Below are 26,055 nucleotides of genomic sequence, written 5' to 3'. Positions count from 1 at the left end.
AAATTTAAATTTAAGATAAATAGCATATAGATTTCAGTATAATCATCCCCATGCAATAATTGGGACATACTTATACTAAAAATTACTCTCTATTCATTTGAAATTCAAATTTAACTTGATTTCCTGTGTTTTATCTCGAAACCCTACATTTACGTCCTTTTATGTCTCCACTCCCCAACTCTTGGTTTTGCAGTGATGATGTTAAACTGTTAAGTTTTAGGGTATTACTGAAACGATATCTATTTTTTCATTGATTATTTACTAGAACAAAATATTTGCTAGTTTAGTATATATACATAATATCTCAGAACTCCAATTTATATTTATTTCAGCAGAGTTTATTCCTTTTGTCCCTACTTATTGTTTGGAACTTTCTTATACTGGTATATTTCTGACTTCTTACCTCCAAAATAGACATCTTATACCTCCTCAGCCTCATATTTTGCCTCATGGGAGACTACACTGGATAATTCACTCAAAGTGTCTCAAAAAATGATTAATGTACGCAGGAATCTTTCAGGAAATACTTGTTGAATGAATTGTTTAGTGAATAAATGGCTGCTAACTAAAGTATTGTATTTTGCAGGTGAAATGTATAGATGTTGTTCAGGCTTATATCAACAGAATCAAGGACGTGAACCCAATGATCAATGGAATTGTCAAGTACAGGTGAGCATTTCCACTCTCTCAAGGAGTCATTTATGGTCGTTTTTGTTCTACTTCTGTGGTCATGCTACCTTAGCATATTTCCTAGATTCTTCTTTCTCTGTTTCCTTCCCTTGTTCTCACTGGGAACTTCTCTGACTTCTAATTTCAGTATTTTGTCCTTTGTTGAGAGTTTATGATTATTTGTCTGCATCCTCCTCCTATTAACTGTAAGATCCTTGACGGAAAGGACTAAAAGTTATTGATTTTGCATATCCAACATCCAGAACAAGGCCTAAAGTTTGGTAGACATCATTGAACGTTTACTGAATAGATTAATATTTGGTAGTGAGTCTCATAGGAGAACCCCCCCCCCCCACACACGCATACTTTTTCCAATGTGTATTTAGCATAGTAGATAGTATTTTATATAGTTATCATATATGTTACTTCTGTGTCTCTATTGCTAAGTAAACACTTCTCAGCAACTGTGAGGTATTAGAGGGCCTAAAACTTGGATTATTCTCTTTGTAATATTCTGTTTAACGGGTACCACAGTTCTTCTTAGCACACTGTGACATAGGGTGCCATTGTGTAGATCTCAGCCATTCATGTACCATCTTTAGGATTTTTGTCTTGTTTGCACATCAGCTCTGTTGTTGTTAATATACTTATTAAAATTGAGTCACTTATTCTAACTTAATCGTTTTAAAATGAAACTTTGTATCACTACGCATATTAAAAACCTATCATTTAACATGGATGGCTAATGTAAATAAAATGAAAACTAGCTAATATTATGAAATTATAGACCTTCAAAATATTTTAATGAAATATAATTTCATTAAAAACTGCATCAAATGAATTTGTATCATAAGAGATACTTTATACATGTTTTCTCATTTGATCATCTCAACAGCATTTCGAAAAAAGTATGTGACAGAGTCATGATTCAAGAATATAGATATGTGACTCCAAGCTTATATAACAGAACTACGGGGTGTTTCTATGTTTCAGGGGGTCCTGGTTTGTCTCTTCTATGAACCAACTTTTACCTGAAATGTAATTTGGGGGTACTTTTTGGGCAGAGTGTGTCTTTAAACATTTGAGAGATATTCGATTATTTAAATTTTCTGTTGCCTTTTAAAAAGGAGTTCCGAGGAAGGGGGTCAGTTGTTGCAGAGCTTGTTTTTGTGTATGAGGACATAGATAAAAATCTGAGAGAAAATCAGATTTGTGACCTTGTTGAAAATAATGAGTTTGGGCTACTACTAGGAGACTGGAGAGGGTGCTTGTGGTAAATGGGGGGAGCATGGCAGGACAGTGACTGTCAGGGGATTGGAGATTTGAAGAGAGAGAAAATGTGACTGCTTTGAAGAGAGAGACCTTAGGTAAAATAAAAAAATGTTCAGAAATAATTTTATGAAGTTCATGCATGCTCTGTGTGACATCTGTGCTTTTTTCCTCCCTCCTGTAAAGGGCCCCCAAATGGTCTTACTGTCCTGATAATAGTGTTTTTATTTTACTAGAAGTTTAAAACATTGGCATTAAGATGAAAAGTATGTGTACAGCACCTAGTATAGAACCTTACATCAATCCCTCAGTGTTAGCTCTTTTATTGTTATGGTTGTTATTACAACATGAGCTCAATAAATAGAGCTGTCCTTATGGTTATACACAGTTCTATTGCATTGTTATTCCTGTTTGCTTGGCACTAAAACTGACTGTCAAGGCAGTTCAATGATTAAAATCACACAGCTATGAAATAGTAGGAGGATATGTGAACTTTAATTATGCTGGCTTCTAGCTTTGTCTTTCTTTGGCTTCCAGCTTTGTGTCTGTGATAGACTGATGAGAAAATATTCACTGCTTTTTTATCTTATTCCCAAACCTGTTCTGCCATCCAGTCACACAAGCAAGATACCCCTAGACTCTACCTTCTTCCTTCCTTTCCCAAATCTATCTTCTAACTCTAATTAGTCAACAAATTTTACTGGCTCTTCTTTATTTATCATCATGTCAAACTTGTTTTGCTTCATATCCTATCCTAATCATACAGAACTACTCTATTTCTCCTGATCCATTTATGCTCTCTATCATCTGCATAACTTTGCACATGTTATTACTTTTGCCTGGAACATTTTCTCTTTCCCCACCTCTCCTTTATTTGGCTTAGTTAATTTTTTTAGGACTCAGTCCGGTTCTCAATTTTATATTATCTAATCAACTCAGTCTCTGTAAGACTTCTACTCTGATCTCCCAGAGCACATTGTGCTCATGTCACTTTTGTATCATGCAGGGCCCAGAAACCACACTATTTTAACAAAGAATTTAATATAGGGAACTGGTAGAATGTTTAAGGACTGAAAAAACAAACAAAAAAAGTAACACTGAAGTAACACCGAGATGATGACTGCAGGAAACAGTAAAGTGAGGAAACACCCTAGGTATGAGGGAACAAGGGGAAGAAATTGGGATTATCATAATCTAGGCTCTCAAAGGAAATGCCTGCAGAGCTGGGACCAAGACATCTGTGAAAAGGGTGTTACCTGGCTGCTGCTTCTACCTCAGAAACTTTGAAAAGGGGCCTCATATTCAGAGCTGTAGTTCAGAATTCTGAGAAGCAGCTGCCAGCTGACTGGCGCCAGTATTTCTGAGGGAGTGTGATGAGACTGATTCTAGAGTGTGGGAATAAATAGGAAACTGGAATCAACTACTGTGGCTTGGATGAAAAGCTATTGTTGAAACAATGGTGTCAGGAACAGCAAGCAAACTGGAAGAAACAAACCTCTTCACCTCTTTTCTTTCCTCCTAGTCTTTATCTAGCACCCATATTTGAAGGATCCAAGAGGGCACAAATTATCAAAGGAAAGTTTAGTTTTCTGAGTCCCATCATAAAGTGGCATATAGAATACTTGTTTGAGGGCTGAGAGATAATAGTATAAAAACTGGTTCAACATTGCATAGTCATTGTGGTCTTGATTGTCTCACCCACCAGATTGTGAGTTCCTCAGTGGCATGGACCGTGTCTTTTTCATCTTATTGTCTTCAGTGTCTAGAACATGAACTGATATTTAGCATTTCTTCAGTAAGTAATGACTTAATATACCTGTGTTTAGACAATGTTTGTTTTGGAGGTCCTGAATGCAGTTTCGTCTTATGCTCCGCAACCTGTTGGCTTCTTATATCTTCCTGGATTATGATTTATTGTTCACTGTTTTTCTTGCTTGCCTGGAAAAGTACAAATTTGTTACTACTTTTAGACTTTGCTCCCTGGAGCATCTATTGTCATGCATTTAATGCAATAGATATATTCTTCCCAATCTTTGAATGACATAGAAAATGGTCAAGGCAAACTTTCTGGGAGCCCTAGAGTCCATAGATGTCAAGACGCAAAATACACACTTACAGAGTCACATAGACCTGGGACACAATTCTTCCTCTGTTAGTTATTGTATGAACTTAGGCATGTTTTTGAATCTCTCTGAATCTTTGTTTTGTTCTTTCTAAAGGGGAAAATAATATGGACACTCAAAATTTATAGTTTTACTAATTTAAATGCTTGAAAACACTTTCATTCATTTATCCCACAAATGGTTATTGAATGTTTACTATATGCCTGGTAGTGTGCTAGGTGTTGAAGATATAAAGATAAACCCAACAGTCCCTGACTTCTTTCAGCTCCCAGTCTGGTGGTTGAAGCATGCGAATAACCATTATTTACTGCACAGTGGAATTAGTGCTCTGATAGGGGAAGAAAAGAGTACTGTGGGAGCATGGAGAAAGTTACTGATCCAAGACTGGAGAGGTGTCAGAAAAGGCTTTCTGGAGAAAGTGATATTATGTGTTGCTTTCCACTGAAAAGCTATCCAAGGGGTAGAATCCTCCTTGGATTTCACTCCCCTACCACTGGCTGTACTCGAATCACTGAGCAAGTGCAGAATTTCAAGATATATAGATTTTTTTTAAAACCCTCTCAGACCTCAATAAGTCTTTCACTCAACCCACATTGGCCAACCTATGTATCATCTGGTGTCACAGCCACCCTTAGGCCTCATCCTCTGTTTGTCTCCATAGAAGCAAGGGTAAGGATTTTTGGCTGAGGTGCCTTGTTTCAGCTTGGCTGAAACTATGGGGATTTCCTTGGTCTCAGGAGTCCAGTGCTGCCTTGTGGCACTGAGGCCACGTATAAGGATATCCAATTTCCTTTATGCCTTTATCAACCTTCCCTTGGAAGTTCTCTGCTTGTGCTGATTGTGTGTGGCTGAAGTTTGGGCAATGCTAACGAAGGGGATTTCAAGACCTTAGGAAAGTGTACATAGTTAAGGCACTACCTTTTCTCCATCCTTGGAAAGAACAGGACTGGGGAGCCTGACTGCCCTGCCCCACCTGGTTGGGAAACTCCTGTGAGGCAAGTGTTGCAGGACCCCTGTCTTACATCAACAAATATTGTGCCAGTAAGTGGTGCTGATAACATCAGTATTGGTAGGACTTGTTGAAGAAATAGCTGCTGCAGTTCTTCTCATTTTTTTTTCTGATATAGAGACTTGTAACCCATTTCCTAAATTTCATCTTGCCACTTCCCTAAGCTCTGTGGTTTGGGTGACATGGCTTTGGCTTAATCTTCTGTAATTCTAATGCTTTGATTTTCCTGACAGGAATTTTGTTGACTGTCAGGAGAACCGGATGATATTAGTAATGATGATAGTGATAGCGGCCATTTACTGAGTGGCTCTTCTGTGCTAGGTACTGTGTGTATGCATTGTCACATTTAAATAACAAAGCATGTAGATGCTATTGTTACCATCATTTTATAGCTGGAGAAACAGTTTAGTAAGTTGTCACTTGCAGGGTTATATAACCACCTCAGATCAGTCTTTCTCCAAAGCCTGGAATTTGACCATTCTGCTACACTGCTTTTTGGATAGCCAGGTTCTTTGCATTTGTAAGAGACCAGATTGCAACATTCTCAGATTAATACTTTGCTGTGCCTAATTCGCTACCAAAACTGTCTCATTTTTTTTTTTAACATAAGTAAGCTTCTAAAAAATGTAGTCAATACTTATTTTTCTGAATCCTTACCTCTTATTTACACCTACACTCACTGAAATCTAGCTTCTATTCCTACCACTCAGTTAAAAATAACCTGCTGGCTGGGTGCGGTGGCTCACACCTGTAATTCCGGCACTTTGGGAGGCTGAGGAGGGCAGATTACCTGAGGTCAGGAGTTCAAGACCAGCTTGGCCAACATGGTGAAACTCCATCTCTACTAAAAATACAAAAATTAGCCGGGTATGGTGGCACATGCCTGTAATCCCAGCTACTCAGGAGGCCAAGGAAGGAGAATTGCTTGAGCCCGGGAGGCGGAGGTTGCAGTGAGTCGAGATCGTGCCACTGCACTCCAGCCTGGCCGACAGAGAAAGACTCTGTCTGAAAAACAAAACAAAACAAAACAAAACAAAAAACAAAACAAAACAAACAATCAAACAAAATAGCCTGCTAACTCTATCAGTTTGGGTTGTTTTTACTGCAAATAACAGAAAACCCAATTCAAAATGACTGAAAGCAATAGGGAAAATATACTATCGCACAAACCAGTAAGTCTTTCGGTAGGTTAGCTCTAGAATTGATTGACTCAGCAGCTGAAAAATGTCATCATTAACCTGTTTTCAGTCTTTTGCCTTGGACTCCTAGTTTGTCAGCCTTATTAGACTAGGTCTTCTCATTGTCATAAGATGGATGTTATGTCTTATGTCTCAAGAGCCAAAATTGTGACCAGATACCACTGGCAAACCAATTTTTGGCAAGGTGAATAACATCACTGTGATAGCACTAAACAAATAAATCACACACTTAAGGTTGGGCCTATTTCCTGTGAGGCATATGGCAGTACAATAAAGAAAGTTGCCTGAAAAATTGAAGTTATGTTTATAAAGGGAAAAGGTTTTGTTTATAAAAGGAAAAAGTGAATTTTGGATAGGCAGCCAACAATGTCTGCAACTCTTGACAATATGACTTTGGGTGAGTCCTTAACCTCTCTTTATCTCAGTTTCCTCATAATCATAATGAAGCAATTGTTATGTACCTAATGTTATTATTGTGAGAATGGAGCAACTTAATAAATTTAAAACACAATGATTGGCACATAAAACGGACTCGGTATTGGTACATGTTGCTCTTATTATCAAAATGATAATTGCCCTGTTCTTGAAGTCATTGCTACCTTTTGCTTCTAGACAGTGCTCTTCTATTATTTTATTATTTAACTCTTACACATCTAAATACATTTTATTCTTCCTTAAGGTATGATTCTGTAATTTTTTTTGTGTGTGTGTATGTGTATAATAGTTCATGTATATAGTTATAAATATTTTTAGCCTTGGTCTTCTATGACTTCAAATATCATTTGAACACTGATAATTCCTGGAACTTTGTCTGCAGCCCAGACACTTCCTCTAAGCTCAATTCCTATATATGTGTATCTACCTACTTGACACCTCTACTAGGAAGTCCCATGGGCACCAAAAGTCAAAATAATTAAAATCAAACTCATGAAATGACATTACCATCTACCATAAGCCAGAAAAACTGGAAAAAAATTCCTTCATCCCCCCACATTGTAATCTTCTAATATTTTATATGAGTTCTATCTTCTAAATAGCTCTCTCAAGATCTCATCTCTAAATAACTCTACTATTCTCTATCTCAACAGATGTCTCTTTAGTCCCAATCACCATCATCTTTGCCTACTGCAGTAATCTTTATGTTTCTAGTTTTGCCCTCCCTTCCCCATACTTTTTATTTCGCAAAAGCCAAAGGATATCTGTAAATCACTAAAGAGATTATGCCCCTTTCCTGCTTTAAACATTTCAATATCCAGGCTCCTTAGAACGCCACGTAAGGGCCCTTTGTAATCTGGCACACTTTAGTTTTTCAGCTTTATCTTGTGCCATTCTCCCACATGTAACTTCCTTTTTACTCCACTTGGGTATTTTTGCTATTCATCTGAAGGGTCCCTTCTAGTTCAGTCCAACTTTTTGAGTTATTTTCACCTCCTAATCACAGACTTTCTCCTTCAGCTGCTACCCCATCTGATATCTATCTCTCTGAGTTCTCTTTTCCTCAGACGGGTTGCAGACAGGGACACTGTGTCTCAAGGTTTTCTTTCCTGATGTTTCCTAAACACAAGGCTACAGGCCCTTTTGCCTTGGATGAGGCTCACATCCAGAGAAGCTTTCAGTAACTAGCAGTCTTAGGCATGTGAGTGTTTTACTGAGGTTCCAAGTTTGTACCTATTGGAAATATTGGTCTTAGGTTCCCAATTCCTTCTGAATTGGCAACTGAAAGCTTTTTTATTTCCGGAAAGTGGGTAACCTCAACCTCACACCCTTCTGCTGTTTTTTGTGCAGCCAAGGTGTGAGGGATGGGATATAAGCAAAGCAAAAAGTGTCCTTTTCCCCAGGTAGACAGTATGTACCTGCAAGGCCCCCAGAATGTGTAACACATAGAGTGCTGGCCTTTGCTCTACAAATGGTAATGACACTACCTTGTAACTAGCTATAGACACACAGAAATGTTTATAGTTTCTAAATGGCTCTGCTTACAGTGATTCTTTTCATTGCTATAGAATTGTACTTTTACTGGCTTATGGGTGTAAAAAGGTAGTAGTGTGGCCAATAATCATAAAGATCCTCACAATTTTACAAATTATGAAACATTTGAACAGCTAGATCCTGGGAAGTTCAGGGACTGATGTAACTCTGGACTCTCAAAAGTGGGAGATTTGTGGGCCTTCATTTTAGAGCCCTGCCATTAATGTGTTCTAACCAACCCCAGTCCTCCTTTCTTTTGGTTGAACCTCTAGGGAAAGAGATAATTTTATTTGTTTCACTCGGCTCAGGTGTCCAATATACCGAGACTAGCAGCATCTTGTGTGTATATGCATATATATACACACACACATATTTTATATGTATATATACACACACACACAGTATATATATATACTACATATATATACTATATATATGTACTATATATGTGTGTGTGTGTATATATATATAGCCTTTGTTCTCTGAGTACCGCTGGCCCACCAATAGGGATATATGCATGACAGTTAAGTTTTTATGACAGCAGAGTTTTTACCCCTATCGGTGGGGCAGTAGTACTCAGACAACAAAGGCTATACAAATAGTAATATCAGTGATAGTTAGCACTTGCGTGCTTACAGTGTTCCAGGTACTGTTGTAGTGCTTTACAAATGCAGTAATTAATTGAATAATATCAGCAATTCTATGAGGTAATTATGTTTAGCTCCATTATACAGATGAGGAAACTGAAATACAGAAAGGTTAAGTAATTTTCCACAGAAGACACAGTAAATAGTGGAGCTGAGATACAAGACTATGCATTCTCTCTCTAGATTAATATTGTTCAATAGAAATAAATTATGAGGCAAATATGCAATTTTACATATTCTAGCAGCTGTATTTTAAAAAGGGAAAAGAAAAAGGTGGAATTCATTTTAATAGTACATATTATTTAACTAAATATGTCAAAATACTTTAAACATATTGCATTAGCCACATTTTAAAAATATAATTTCAACTTTTATTTTAAATTCAAGGGGCGCATGTGCAGGTTTGTTATATGAATCTATTGTGTGATACTGAGGTTTGGGATACAAATGATCCCATCACCCAGATAGTGAGCATAGTATCCAACAGTTTTTCAAAACTTTCCTTCGCTCACACCGTTCCCCATCTGTTAGTCCCCAGTGTCTATTGTTGCTATCTTTATGGTCATGAGTAGCCAGTATTTAGCTCCCACTGAGAAATGAGAACAATGTGATATTTGGTTTTTGTTCCTGTGTTAATTAGCTTAGCATAATGACTTCTGGGTGCATCCATGTTGCTGCAAAGGACATGATTTCATTCTTTCTATGGCTGTGTAGTATTCCGTGATGCATACACAACAAATTTTCTTTATCCAGTCCACCATTGATGGGCATCTAGATTTATTCCATGTCTTTGCTATGGTGATAGCATAGTGATGAACATACAAATGCATGTGTCTTTTTGGTAAAACTATTTATTTTCTTTTGGGTATATACCCAGTAATGGGATTGCTGGGTCAAATGGTAGTTCTGTTTTAAGTTATTTGAGAAATCTTCAAACTGTTTTCCACTATGGCTGAACTAATTTACATTCTCATCAGCATTCTCTTTTCTCTGCAGCTTCAGCACTATCTGTTGTTTCTTTACTTTTTAATCATAGCCATTCTGACTGGTGTGAGAGGATATCTAATTGTGGTTTTTATTTGTATTTCTCTGATGATTAGTGATGATGAGCATTTTTTCATATATTTCTTGGCTGCTTGTCTATCTTCTTTGGAGAAGTGTCTGTTCATGTCTTTTGCCCACTTTTAAATGGGGTTATTTGTTTTTTGCTTGTTTAATTGTTTAAGTTCCTTATAGATTCTGGATCTTAGATCTCTGTTGGATGCATAGTTTGTAAATACTTTCTCCCATTCTGTAGGTTGTTTATGACATCACATGAGTGTCAGGATTAACTGACTGTACAATATTTAAAGTACTGACCAATACCTGACATATATCATTAATTGTTAAATATCATTATCATCATTATGCTGGCATGCTCTCTAGCTCCTGTCTCCTCCATTTCTAGCATATTGTCATATACACATTACAGTAAAAAATCCTTCTTTTTAGGAACTTCCAACAGTTCTTTATATTCATTTTCCCAATGCATCCTCGCTACCGCCATGGTAGGTAGATATTATTGTCCCCAATTTACAATTGAAGCAACTAAAATGTAGTGAAATAAAAGAGCTTGCATAGTTCACAAAACTAGGAAATGAGAGTTCCTTAATTTTCATTCATCTTAAAAGCATAGACATTATCATATTCTTTTTTTATACTTTGTATATTTTTTGAAGTAATAAACATAATTACTATTACTATTGAGCCCAAATATATTTTATTAAAGTTATTTTAAGTCACATGAAAGGTTATGTAGAGGATTTTAAATTTCATTTTCAAGAATTAATATTTGAGATACTGAGAAATTACACTGGAATTGCATACTTTAGTGATTGTATTACCACATACATTAAAACTGTGTTCTTTTGGACATATTGACTTACTGTATTTCATTCTGGAAATTGCTGTAATTATGTCCGTTATAGAACATTTGCAAAAAACAACAAAAAATTACCTGTAATCATAGCACCAAAAGAGTAGTTATTCACTGTTAATGTTTTGCCTACGATTTTCACATGATTGAGGTTATACTAGGAATATACTGCTATAACCTTCTCTTTTCACTTACATTAAATGACATTACATTATAAGAATTTCCAAAGGGCAGTAAAACTTTTAGGAAACACCACTTTATTTTATTTTATTTTACTTTAAGTACTGGGGTACATGTGCAGGATGTGCAGGTTTGTTACAAAGGTAAACTTTTACCATAGTGGTTTTCTGCACCTATCAACCCATCACCTAAGTGTTAAGTCCAGCATGCATTAGCTATTTTTTCTGACGCTCTTTTCACCCCTGAGAGGCCCCAGTGTGAGTTGTTTCCCTCCCTGTGTCCATGTGTCCTCATTATTCAGCTCCCACTTATGAGTGAGAACATACAGTGTTTGGTTTTCTATTCCTGCATTAGTTTGCTGAGGATAATGGCTTCCAGCTCCATCCATGTCCCTGCAAAGAATATGATCTCATTTCTTTTTATGGCTGCATAGCATTCCATGGTGTAGATGTACCACATTTTCTTTATCCAGTCTATCATTTATGGGAATTTGGGTTGATTCCATATCTTTACTATCGTGAATAGTGGCGCAATGAACATATATGTGCACGTATCTTTATAATGGAATGATTTATATTCCTTTGGGTATATACCCAGTAATGGGATTGCTGGATCAAATGGAATTTCTGGTTCTAGGTCTTTGAAGAATTGTCACACTGTCTTTCACAATGGTTGAACTAATTTGCATTCTCAACAACAGTATAAAAGCATTCCTTTACCTCTGTAGCCTCGGCAGCATCTGTTGTTTCTTGATTTTTAATAATTGCCATTCTGACTGGTGAGAGATGGTATCTCATTTAGGTTTTTATTTGAATTTCTCTAATGATCAGTGATGTTGAGCTTTTTTTCATGATTGTTGGCTGCATAAATTACTTCTTTTGAGAAGTGTCTGTTTATGGCCTTTATGCAACACCACCTTTATTTGCCATACAGTTGTCTGTTGTAGATATCTATAATTATTTATTTGGAGACAGGGAGATTTTATGTGTTTTTCTAATATAAATAATGATGCAATGACCAGCTTTCTGTATGGATAATTCTTACTAGGTTGGATTACTGTTCTTATGATGGATTCTTAAAAGGAGAATCACTGGCTCAAATGGTCAACTTTATAAGGCTCTTGACAAGTACATTAACTTTAATATGTTGATTACATATTAACATGTTGATATGGGTATTCTTTTAATAAAGTTGGTCGGATGACTTGTTTATGTAGTTAAAGTTTGCATTGTTTTATTTCTTCTTAGGTTTGAGGAAGCAATGAAAGAGGCTCATGCTGTAGATCAAAAGCTTGCAGAGAAGCAGGAAGATGAAGCCACCCTGGAAAATAAATGGCCCTTCCTTGGGGTTCCTTTGACAGTCAAGGAAGCTTTCCAGCTACAAGGTACTATTCTTTTATTTTTGGCTACATGAGTTTAATTCACAAGTTGCTACATTTTCTAAACTTATAAACTAAAAAGGATGTTATAAAAGTGAAGGACTAATTTATGCTGTTTCCTCAGTTTTGAAATGAGAGGAAATATTCAGCAAGTTCCATTGGGAAAAATGATAATGGTCATCCTCTGTTAGCTCTGTATGGCATATGGGGGCACTATGCTCAGTATCCATTAATCCTCACAGCAAACTTATAAGAATAGTATTATTGATCTCATTTTTCAGATAAGAAAATTGAGGCTCATGACCCTAAAGTAGTTTGGCTAAAGCCAAACTTGGATTCTGATAAAGACCTGTGCTTTCTCTGTCATACAGTTCTTATTTTGTAACTTCCTGCTAGCCTCAAAAGTAAATGAAAATCCCAAATATTTGGAAAGTAAACGACATATTTTTAAATAACCCATAGGTCAAAGAAATGAATCACAAGGAAACATTTAAACTGAAAGAAAAAATATAATAATATAACAAAATTTATGGGATATAACTAAATTAATATTTAGAGGGAAATGTATGGCTTTCAGTGAATATATATTTAAAAAAAGATTTAAAATCAATAACTGAAACCTGGCCTTAAGTGGCTCCTGTGAAAGGGGTCAGTGAAGGAACTGAGGCCTCACCTTCACCGGAAATCTCTGGGATCCTAGCTATAGGGGACCCCTTGTCGCCCATGGGTATATGAGCTGGCAGGAAGATCTGACGGAGAGGAGGCGGAGACAGGCCTTCAGAGGGCTTGGAGCCTGGAAGCTTTTGGTACTCTGGGCAGCTCCAGCTGAGAGTAACCATAGGCACCAATACCCAGGGCTTCCCATTCCTCCGAGGAGGTGCAGGCCAGGTGACCTCTGACCCAGGAGAGAGCAGAGCCAGCTTCTTCACGGGACTGAGGTGCATCTGCTCTGCAAGCTTTACTGCCTGTCAGCCTCTCCCAGCATCCATGCCTAGCTGCTTTGCAGGAGCAGGTGCACATAACAGCCCTTGCAGCCCAGCCTCAGTGTATTGATGCACCTGAGTACTTTCCTAGCTAGCCTGGAGCATATTGGATTCCCTAGCACAGGCAGAACCGAACACCAGCTAAGGGACAGTCAGGTGCACCCAGAGCTATAGCGTGATACTTGAGAGTAAGGAGCAGAGATCTGTGGACAGTAATGAAGTTGGAGAGGAGTTCCCAACCCCAGAACACTGAGAGGTGAGAGATGAATGGGTTCCTGGGCCAGATGAGACTCCACAGGGTGGGTCCATAGAGTGTGGCATATCTCTCTGCTGCAACCCCTGCCCGAGAGGGCTGGTGGTACAGAATAGCTAACAAAAGAAATGCTAGTGCAGCACCACTGATAACAGGGGGCACTCCCAAATCCCAGGAGCAGATCTGGTGAGGGAGGTGCTATCTCTTTCTGCTCTCTCAACTCAATAGCATGCCCACATGCTAAAGGAAATACAAAAGAGCTGCACAGCTTGGTATTAACCTAGCTACCGGCCATTACTCTTAAACGCTTCATCTACTGGATTGCAGCCCAAACTACAACACCAGTCAGTCATCCGGCTAATATATACACCTGTGAAACCAAGTGCAAGAATTCAAACACACATAAAGATCCTACAGAGGCCAGGTGCGGTGTCTCATGCCTGTAATCCCAGCATTTTGGGGGGCTGAGGAGGGTGGATCACTTGAGGTCAGGAGTTTGAGACCAGCCTAGCCAACATGATGAAACCACGTCTCTACTAAAATTACCAAAAAAAAAAAAAAAAAAAAAAAAAAATTAGGTGGGCATGGTGGCGAGCGTCTGTAGTCCCAGCTACTTGGGAGGCTGAGGCAGGAGAAACACTTGAACCCAGGAGGTGGAAGTTGCAGTGATCTGTGCCATTGCACTCCAGCCTGGGTAAGAAGCGCAAAACTCCATACAAAAAAAAAAAAAAAAATCCTATACAGAACACTGGCCTTCTGAAAGGATCCACAAACATAGCCAACTAACTATACTGAACTTACACCACAGTTACAGAAATACCAATCCTCAAATATTAGAATAAATCAGTGCAAGAACTCTGGAAATCCAAAAAGCCAAGTGTCCCTGTTGACCTCAAAATAAGTCCAGTAGCTCCCCAGAAATGGTTTTTAACCAGTCTGAAATGACTCAGATGGCACAATCTTCAGGATGTGGGTGTCAATGAAACTTACTGAGATTCAGGAGAAAGTTGAAATCCAATTCAAGGAATCCAAAGAATCCAGTAAAATGACCCAAGAGATGGGAGACAAAATGGACATTTTAGAAAACAACAAAACAGAGCTTCTAGAACTTAAAGACTCACTACAAGAATTTCATAATACAATTGGAAGTATTAACAGCAGAATAGACCAAGCTGAGGAAAGAATCCCAGAGCTTGAATACTGTTTTCACAGATCTCACCTTAGTCAGACAAAAATAAAGAAAAAAGAAATTATAAAATTAAAGAAAACTCCAAGAAATATGGAATAATATAAGAAAACCAAGCCTATGACTCATCAGCATTCTCAAGAGAGAAGGAGCGAGAATAATCAACTTGGAAAATATATCGGAGGTGAAGAAGTTGACACCAGTCTTGGTGAAGAGGTTGACATGCAAATCAAAGTGGTACAGATAATGGTGGCCACATACTATGTAAGATGACCATTCCCAAGGAACATAGTAATCAGATTCATCAAGGTCAATGCAAAAATAAATAAATAAATAAATCTTAAAGGCAGCTAGAGAGAAGGGTTAAGTCACATGCAGAGAGAACTCCATCAGGCAAGCAGTAGATCTGTCAGCAGAAACCTTAACAATGAGAAGATATTAGGGGTCTATTTTAAGCATCACTAAAGACAAGAAATTCCAGCCAAAAATTTCATATCCTCGCAAATAAACTTCATAAATGAAGGATAAATAAAATTCTTCTCAGACACGAAAATGCTGAGAGAATATTTTTCAACTAGACCAACTTTACATGAGGCCCTTAAGGAAGTGCTAAACATGGATTCAAAAGAATGACACCGGCTGTCACAGAAACACTCAAGCTGATAGCTTGCATGCACTATAAAACAACTATGCAATCAAGTCTATATAACAAACAGCTAATAGCATGACTTGAATAAAATCACACGTATTTGAATGTAAATGAGCTACATGCCCCAGTTAAAATAGAGTGTCAGGCTGGATGAAAAAACAAGACCCAACCATCTGTTTTCTCTAAGAGGCCCATCTCACATGTAATGGTACCCACATGCTCAAAGTGAAAGGATGTAGGAAGATCTATCATGCAAACAGGAAACAAGAGCAGGAGTTGCTATTCTTTTTATCAGATAAAACAAATCTTAAAACAACAACAATCAGGAAATTCAAAGAAGGGCATTATATAATGATAAAGGTTTTAATTCAACGAGAAGACTGAACCATCTTAAATATGTATGCACCCAACATTGGAGTGCTCAGATTCACAGAAAAATCTTCATGATCTAAGAAAAATCTTAGATAGCTACACAATAATAGTAGGAGATTTCAAAACCCCACTGACAGTGTTAGACAGATCATCAAGGCAGAAAACTAACAAAAGAAACTCAGGACTTTACCTCAACACTTGACCAATTGTACTTAATAGACATCTACAAAATACTACACCCAAAAACCATGGAATATACATTCAACTCACCTGTACATGGAGCATACTCTACATGGTCAGTCATACTTCAAGTCTCAATAAATTAAAATATTAAATCTTACCATGCACACTCTTGGACCAAAGTGAAATAAAAATAGAAATTAATATCAAGATCTCCCAAAACTACACAAATACATGGATATTAAACAATTTTCTCATGAAAAACTCCTAGGTGGACTTTGAAATTAAGGCATAAATCAAAGACAGTGATTAATAACTCTTAGGTGAACATCAAAATTAAGGCAGAAATAAAAGAAAACAAAAAAACCCTCTAAAATTAATGAAAATAGTGACACATCTTACCAAAGTCATTAAGGTGCCACTCAAGCATTGTTACCAGGAAAGTTTATAGAACTAAATCCTTTTTCAAGAATTTGGAAAGATCTCAAATTAACAATATAACGTCACACCAAGGGGAACTATAATAATAAGAAAAAATCAATTCCAAAGCAAGCAGAAGAAAAGAAATAACTAAAATTAAAGAAGTTAGTAAAATATAGACGTAAAATTCTATACAAAAGATAAATGAAATTAAGAGTGTGTTTTTCAAAAATAAGTTAGACTGAGGGAGTGTGAGCAAGATGGCCGAATAGGAACAGCTCCAGCCTCCAGCTCCCAGCACAAGCGACACAGAAGACAGGTGATTTCTGCATTTTCAACTAGGGTACTGGGTTCATCTCACTGGGGAGTGCCGGACAATTGGTGCTGGTCAGCTAGTGCAGCCCAACCAGTGAGAGCTGAAGCAGGACGAGGTACTGCCTCACCTGGGAAGCGCAAGGGAGAAGGGAATCCCTTTAGAAACTGAGACATACAACACCTGGGAAATCAGGTAACTCCCACCCTAATACTGTGCTTTACCAAGGGTCTTAGCAAATGGCACACCAGGAGATTATATCCCACACCTGGCCAGGAGGGTCCCACGCACATGGAGCCTCCATCATTGCTAGCACAGCAGTCTGAGATCTAACCGCAAGTCAGCAGCGAGGCTGGGGGAGGGTTGCCTGCCATTGCTGATACTTAAGTAGGTAAACAAAGCCTCTGGGAAGCTCGAACTGAGTGGAGCCCACAGAAGCTCAAGGAGGCCTGCCTGTCTCTGTAGACTCCACCTCTGGGGGCAGTCTGCCTGCTCAAGTGGGTACCTGACCCTGAGTAGCCTAACTGGGGGGATCCCCCACTAGGTGCAGACTGACACCTCACACCTCAATGGCGGGGTACACCACTGAGATGAAGCTTCCAGAGCAAGAATCCGACAGCAGCACTCGCTGTTCAGCAATATTCTATCTTCTGCAGCCTCTGCTGCTGATACCCAGGCAATCAGGGTCTGGAGAGGACCTCAAGCAATCTCCAACAGACTTACAGCTAAGGGTCCTGACTGTTAGAAGGAAAACAGAAAGGACACCCACACCAAAACCCCATCAGTACGTCACCAGCATCAAAGACAAAAAGCAGATAAAACCACAAAGTGGGGAAAAAGCAGGGCAGAAAAGCTGGGAGTTCAAAAAATTCAAAAAATCAGAGCACATTTCCCCCTCCAAAGGAATGCAGCTCATCACCAGCAATGGATCAAAACTGGACGGAGAATGACGAGTTGAGAGAAGAAGGCTTCAGTTGATCAAACTTCTCAGAGCTAAAGGAGGAACTACGTACCCAATGCAAAGAAACCAAAAATCTTGAAAAAAGAACGGAAGAATGGATAAGTAGAATAATCAATGTAGAGAAGGCCACAAATGAACAGACAGAGATAAAAACCATGACACGAGAAATACATGACAAATGCACAAGCTTCAGTAATTGACTCGATCAACTGGAAGAAAGAGTATCAATGATTGCAGATCAAATGAATGAAATGAAGTGAGAAGTGAAGTCTAGAGGAAAAAAAGGAATAAGAAATGAACAAAGCCTCCAAGAAATATGGGATTATGTGAAAAGACCAAATCTACATCTGATTGGTGTGCCTGAAAGTGAGGGGGAAAATGGAACCAAGTTGGAAAACACTCTTCAGGATATCATCCAGGAGAACTTCCCTAACCTAGTAAGGCAGGCCAACATTCAAATTCAGGAAATACAAAGAACGGCACAAAGATACTCCTCGAGAAGAGCAACTCCAAGACACATAATTGTCAGATTCACCAACGTTGAAATGAAGGAAAAACTGTTAAGGGCAGCCAGAGAGAAAGGTCGGGTTACCCACAAAGGGAAGCCCATCAGACTGACAGCAGATCTCTCGGCAGAAACTCTACAAGCCAGAAGAGAGTGGGGGCCAATATTCAACATTCTTAAAGAAAAGAATTTTCAACCCAGAATTTCATATCCAGCCAAACTAATTTTCATAAGTGAAGGAGAAATAAAATCCTTTACAGACAAGCAAATGCTTCGAGATTTTGTCACCACCAGGCCTGCCCTACAAGAGACCCTGAAGGAAGCACTAAACATGGAAAGGAACAACCAGTACCAGCCATTGCAAAAACATGCCAAAATGCAAAGACCATCGATACTAGGAAGAAACTGCATCAACTAATGAGCAAAATAACCAGTTAATATCATAATGACAGGATCAATTTCACACATAACAATATTAACCTTAAATATAAATGGACTAAATGGTCCAATTAAAAGACACAGACTGGCAAATTGAATAAAGAGTCAAGACCCATCAGTTTGCTGTATTCAGGAGACCCATCTCACATGCAGAGACACACATAGGCTCAAAATAAAGGGATGGAGGAGAATGTACCAAGCAAATGGAGAACAAAAAAAGCAGGGGTTACAATACTAGTCTCTGATAAAACAGACTTTAAACCAACAAAGATCAAAAGAGACAAAGAAGGCCATTACATAATGGTAAAGGGATCAATTCAACAGGAAGAGCTAACTATCCTAAATATATATGCACCCAATACAGGAGCACCCAGATTCATAAAGCAAGTCCTTAGAGACTTACAAAGAGACTTAGACTCCCATACAATAATAATGGGAGACTTCAACACTCCACTGTCAACATTAGACAGGTCAACGAGACAGAAAGTTAACAAGAACTCAACTCTGCACCAAGTGGACCGAAGAGACATCTACAGAACTCTCCACCCCAAATCAACAGAATATACGTTCTTCTCAGCACCACATTGCACTTATTCGAAAATTGATCACATAGTTGGAAGTAAAGCACCCCTCAGCAAATGTGAAAGAACAGAAATTATAACAAACTGTCTCTCAGACCACAGTGCAATGAAACAGAACTCAGGACTAAGAAATTCACTCAAAACTGCTCAACTACATGGAAACTGAACAACCTGCTCCTGAATGACTACTGGGTACATAATAAAATGAAGGCAGAAATAAAGATGTTCTTTGAAATCAGTGAGAACAAAGATACAACATACCAGAATCTCTGGGACACATTTAAAGCAGTGTGTAGAGGGACATTTATAACACTAAATGCCCACAAGAGAAAGCTGGAAAGATCTAAAATGGACACTCTAACATCACAATTAAAAGAACTAGAGAAGCAAGAGCAAACACATTCAACAGCTAGCAGAAGGCAAGAAATAACTAAGATCAGAGCAGAACTGAAGGAGATAGAGACACAAAAAACCCTCCAAAAAAATCAATGAATCCAGGAACTGTTTTTTTGAAAAGATCAACAAAATTGATAGACTGCTAGCAAGACTAATAAAGAAGAAAAGAGAGAAGAATCAAATAGATGCAATAAAAAATGATAAAGGGGATATCACCACCGACCCCACAGAAATACAAACTACCATGAGAGAATACTATAAATACCTCTATGCAAATAAACTAGAAAACCTAAAAGAAATGGATAATTTCCTGGAGACTTACACTCTCCCAAGACTAAACTAGGAAGAAGTGGAATCCCTGAAGAGACCAATAGAAGGCTCTGAAATTGAGGCAATAATTAATAGCCTACCAACCAAAAAGAATCCAGGACCAGATGGATCCACAGCCGAATTCTAACAGAGGTACAAGGAGGAGCTGGTACCATTTCTTCTGAAACTATTCCAATGAAGAGAAAAAGAGGGAATCCTCCCTAACTCATTTTATGAGGTCAACATCATCCTGATACCAAAGCCTGGCAGAGACACAACAAAAAAAGAGAATTTTAGACCAATATCCCTGATGAACATCGATGCAAAAATCCTCAATAAAATGCTGACAAACCGGATCCAGCAGCACGTCAAAAAGTTTATCCACCATAATCAAGTGGGCTTCATCCCTGGGATGCAAGGTTGGTTCAACATACGCATGTCAATAAACGTAATCCAGCGTATAAACAGAACCAAAGACAAAAACCACATGATTATCTCAATAGATGCAGAAAAGGCCTTTGACAAAATTCAACAGCGCTTCATGCTAAAAACTCTCAATGAATTCGGTATTGATGGAACATATCTCAAAATAATAAGAGCTATTTATGACAAACCCACAGCCAATATCGTACTGACTGGGCAAAAACTAGAAGCATTCCTTTGAAAACTGGCACAAGACAGGGATGCCCTCTCTCACCACTCCTATTCAGCACTCTTTTGGAAGTTCTAGCTAGGGTAATCAGGCAAGAGAAAAAATTAAAGATTAGTCATTTAGGAAAAGAAGAAGTCAAGTTGTCCCTGTTTGCAGATGACATCATTGTATATTTAGAAAACCCCATCATCTCAGCCCAAAATCTCCTTAAGCTGATAAGCAACTTCAGCAAAGTCTCAGGATACAAAATCAATGTGCAAAAATCACAAGCATTTTTATACACCAGTAACAAACAGAGAGACAAATCATGAATAAACTTCCATTCACAGTTGCTCCAAAGAGAATAAAATACCTAGGAATCCAACTTACAAGGGATGTAAAGGACCTCTTCTAGGAGAATGACAAACCACTGCTCAGTGAAATAAAAGAGGACACAAACAAATGGAAGAACATACCATGCTCATGGATAGGAAGAATCAATATCGTGAAAATGGCCATTCTGCCCAAGGTAATCTATAGATTCAATGCCATCCCCATTAAGCTACCAATGACTTTCTTCACAGAATTGGAAAAAACTGCTTTAAAGTTCATATGGAACCAAAAAAGAGCCCGCATCTCCAAGACAATCCTAAGCCAAAAGAACAAAGCTGGAGGCATCACGCTACCTAACTTCAAACTGTACTACAAGGCTATAGTAACCAACACAGCGTGGTACTGGTACCGAAACAGAGATATAGACCAATGGAACAGAACAGAGCCCTCGGAAATAATACCACACATCTACAGCCATCTGAGCTTTGGTAAACCTTACAAAAAAAGAATTGGGGAAAGGATTCCCTATTTAATAAATGGTGCTGGGAAAATTTTCTTGCCATAAGTGGAAAGCTGAAACTGGATCCATTCCTTACTCCTTATACGTAAATTAATTCAAGGTGGATTGGAGACTTAAATGTTAGACCTAATACCATAAAAACCCTAGAAGAAAACCTAGGTAATACCATTCAGGACATAGGCATGGGCAAGGACTTCATGTCTAAAACACCAAAAGCAGCGGCAACAAAAGCCATTATTGATAACTGGGATCTAATGAAACTAAAGAGCTTCTGCACAGCAAAAGAAACTACCATCAGAGTGAACAGGCAACCTACAGAATGGGAGAAAATTTTTGCAATGTACTCATCTGACAAAGGACTAATATCAAGAACCTACAATGAACTGAAACAAATTTATGAGAAAAAAACAAACAACCCCATCAAAAAGTGGGCAATGGATATGAATAGACATTTCTCAAAAGAAGACATGCATACAGCCAACAGGCACATGAAAAAATGCTTGTCATCACTGGTCATCAGAGAAATGCAAATCAAAACCACAATGAGATACCATCTCACACCAGTTAGAATGGCAATCATTAAAAAGTCAGGAAACAACAGGTGCTGGAGAGTGTGTGGAGAAACAGGAATACTTTTACACTGTTGGTGAGATTGTAAACTGGTTCAACCATTGTGGAAAACAGTATGGTGATTCCTCAAGGATCTAGAACTAGAAATACCATGTGACCCAGCCATCTCATTACTGGGTATATACCCAAAGGATTATCAATCATGCTGCTGTAAAACACATGCACACGTATGTTTATTGTGGCACTATTCACAATAGCAAAGACTTGGAATCAACCCAAATGTCCATCAGTGACAGACTGGATTAAGAAAATGTGGCACATATACACCATGGAATACCATGCAGCCATAAAAAAAAGGATGAGTTCGTGTCCTTTGTGGGGACATGGATGAAGCTGGAAACCATCATTCTAGCAAACTATCGCAAGAACAGAAAATCAAACACCGCATGTTCTCACTCATAGGTGGGAATTGAACAATGAGATCACTTGGACTCTGGAAGGGGAACATCACACACTGGGGCCTCTTATGGGGAAGGGGGAGAGGGGAGGGATTGCATTGGGAGTTATACCTGATGTAAGTGACGAGTTGATTGGTTCTGACGAGTTGATGGGTGCAGCACACCAACATGGCACAATTATACATATGTAACAAACCTGCACGTTGTGCACATGTACTGTAGAACTTAAAGTATAATAATAACAATAAAAAAAGTTAGAGTGCTACCTAGGTTAAAAAAGAAAGAGAAGATTCAAATAAGTACAATCAGAAAAGACAAACATAACATTACAACTTATTTAATGGATATATGAAAGATTTTCGGATACTATGAAGAATTCTATGCACACAAATTAAAAAAAATATAGAAAATGGAAGTATTCCTGGAAACACACCATCTCCCAAGATTGAATCAGGAAGAGAGTGAAACCTCAAACAGCCCAATATTGAGCTCTGAGATGGAATTGGTAATAAGAAACCTACCAATCAAAAAATGTCCTGGAGTAGATGGATTCACAGCCAAATTCTACCAGATATACAAAAAAGAGATGGTACCAATACTACTGAAACTATTTTAAAAAATGGAGGAGGAAGGACTCCTCTCTAACTCATTCTATGAAGGTTTCATCACTGTAATACAAAAATCTGGCAGAGACACGACAGAAAATAAAAACTTCAGACCAATATCCCTGATTAACATAAACTCAAAAATCCTCAATAAAATTCTAGCAAACCAAATTCAGCAGCACAATAAAAAGTTAACTCATTGTGATCAAGTAGGGTTTATTCCTGGGATGCAAGATTAGATCAACATATGCAATTCATTTAATGTGATTCACCACATAAACAATTAAAAGTAAAAACCATGTGATCATCTCAATAGATGCAGAAAAATAACTTTTGGTATAATTCAACACCCTTTCGTTATACTAACTCCCAACAGACTAGGCATCAAAGGAACATACGTCAAAATAATAAGAGCCATCTATACCGAACACACAGGCAATGTCACACTAAATGGGCAAAAGCTGGAAGCATTCTTCCTGAGATCTGAAACAAGGAAAGGGTGCCCAGTCCTGTTTGACATAGTACTGGAAGTCCTAGCCAGAGCAATCAGACAAGAGAAAGAAAAGGCTTCTAAATAGGAAAAGAAGTCAAGCTGTCTCTCTGTTGATGATATGATCTTATGCTTAGAAAACACTAAAGACTTCACCAAAATCCTACTAAAACTGATAAACGATTTTAGCAAGGTTTCAGAATACAAAATCAATGTAGTAAATCGGTAGCATAATAATGTCCTGGTTGAGATTCACACAATCCCATTTACAATAGTCACAAATAAAATGGACTACTTAGGAATACAGATAAACAAGGAGGTGAAAGATCTCTACGAGAACTGCAAAACACTGCTGAAAGAAACCAGAAATCATACAAATAGATGAAAAAAATTCTGTGTTCGTGGATTGGAAAAATCAGTATTGATAAAATTGCCATGCATCCAAAAGCAGTTTACAGATTTAACACTATTCCTACCAAACTACCAAAGACATTTTTCAAAGAATTGGAAAAAAAAAAACTATTTTAAAATTCATATGTAACCTAAAAAGAACCTGAATAGCCAAAGCAATGCTAAGCAAATAGCATCCAGAGATATCACAGTATCCCACTTAAAACTATATTAAAAAGCTACAGTCTTTGCCCATGCCTATGTCCTGAATGGTACTACCTAGGTTTTCTTCTAGGATTTTTATGGTATTAGGTCTAACATTTAAGTCCCTAATCCATCTTGAATTAATTTTCGTATAAGGAGTAAGGAAAGGATCCAGTTTCAGCTTTCGACTTATGGCTAGCCAATTTTCCCAGCACCATTTATTAAATAGGTAATCCTTTCCCCATTTCTTGTTTCTCTCAGGTTTGTCAAAGATCAGATGGCTGTAGATGTGTGGTATTATTTCTGAGGACTCTGTTCTGTTCCATTGGTCTATATCTCTGTTTTGGTACCAGTACCATGCTGTTTTGGTTACTGTAGCCTTGTAGTATAGTTTGAAGTCAGGTAGCGTGATGCCTCCAGCTTTGTTCTTTTGACTTAGGATTGTCTTGGAGATGCGGGCTCTTTTTTGGTTCCATATGAACTTTAAAGCAGTTTTTTCCAATTCTGTGAAGAAGCTCATTGGTAGCTTGATGGGGATGGCATTGAATCTCGAAATTACCTTGGGCAGTATGGCCATTTTCACGATATTGATTCTTCCTATCCATGAGCATGGTATGTTCTTCCATTTGTTTGTGTCCTCTTTTATTTCACTGAGCAGTGGTTTGTAGTTCTCCTTGAAGAGGTCCTTTACATCCCAGACTTCATGTCTAAAACACCAAAAGCAACGGCAGCAAAAGCCAAAATTGACAAATGGGATCTCATTAAACTAAAGAGCTTCTGCACAGCAAAAGAAACTACCATCAGAATGAACAGGCAACCTACAGAATGGGAGAAAATTTTTGCAATCTACTCATCTGACAAAGGGCTAATATCCAGAACCTACAAAGAACTCAAACAAATTTACAAGAAAAAAACAAACAACCCCATCAAAAAGTGGGCAAAGGATATGAACAGACATTTCTCAAAAGAAGACATTCATACAGCCAACAGACACATGAAAAAATGCTCATCATCACTGGCCATCAGAGAAATGCAAATCAAAACCACAATGAGATACCATCTCACACCAGTTAGAATGGCGATCATTAAAAAGTCAGGAAACAACAGGTGCTGGAGAGGATGTGGAGAAATAGGAACACTTTTACACTGTTGGTGGGATTGTAAACTAGTTCAACCATTATGGAAAACAGTATGGCGATTCCTCAAGGATCTAGAACTAGATGTACCATATGACCCAGCCATCCCATTACTGGGTATATACCCAAAGGATTATAAATTATGCTGCTATAAAGACACATGCACACGTATGTTTATTGCAGCACCATTCACAATAGCAAAGACTTGGAATCAACCCAAATGTCCATCAGTGACAGATTGGATTAAGAAAATGTGGCACATATACACCATGGAATACTATGCAGCCATAAAAAAGGATGAGTTTGTGTCCTTTGTAGGGACATGGATGCAGCTGGAAACCATCATTCTTAGCAAACTATCACAAGAACAGAAAACCAAACACCGCATGTTCTCACTCATAGGTGGGAACTGAACAATGAGATCACTTGGACTCGGGAAGGGGAACATCACACACCGGGGCCTATCATGGGGAGGGGGGAGGGGGGAGGGATTGCATTGGGAGTTATACCTGATGTAAATGACGAGTTGATGGGTGCAGCACACCAACATGGCACAAGTATACATATGTAGCAAACCTGCACGTTGTGCACATGTACCCTACAACTTAAAGTTTAATAATAATAAATAAATAAATAAATAAATAAAAAAAAAATAAAAAGCTACAGTCACCAAAACAGCATGGTACTGGTACAAAAACAGACACATAGACCAATGGAACAGATCAGAAAACTCAGAAATAAAGCCACACACATATAGCCATCTAATCTTTTTCAAGACCAACAAAAATATGCAATGGGGGAAGGACTCCCTATTT

At 38.1% G+C, this 26,055-nt stretch overlaps 1 protein-coding gene across 2 annotated transcripts in view; it reads left to right on the top strand.

Annotated features, from left to right (window-relative positions):
• FAAH2 (fatty acid amide hydrolase 2) overlaps positions 1–26,055 on the top strand; it is a 221,124-nt gene that overhangs the window by 5,328 nt on the left and 189,741 nt on the right. For both annotated transcript variants that reach the window (XM_007991886.3, XM_007991885.3), the window contains exons 2-3: positions 587–669; positions 12,227–12,363. In XM_007991886.3, coding sequence (XP_007990077.1) covers positions 587–669; positions 12,227–12,363 — 220 coding nt within the window. The remainder of the gene's footprint in view (positions 1–586; positions 670–12,226; positions 12,364–26,055) is intronic.

Source organism: Chlorocebus sabaeus, chromosome X (genome assembly GCF_047675955.1).
Source record: "Chlorocebus sabaeus isolate Y175 chromosome X, mChlSab1.0.hap1, whole genome shotgun sequence".
NCBI lineage: Eukaryota > Metazoa > Chordata > Mammalia > Primates > Cercopithecidae > Chlorocebus > Chlorocebus sabaeus.
This window is presented reverse-complemented; position numbering and strand designations above follow the sequence as displayed.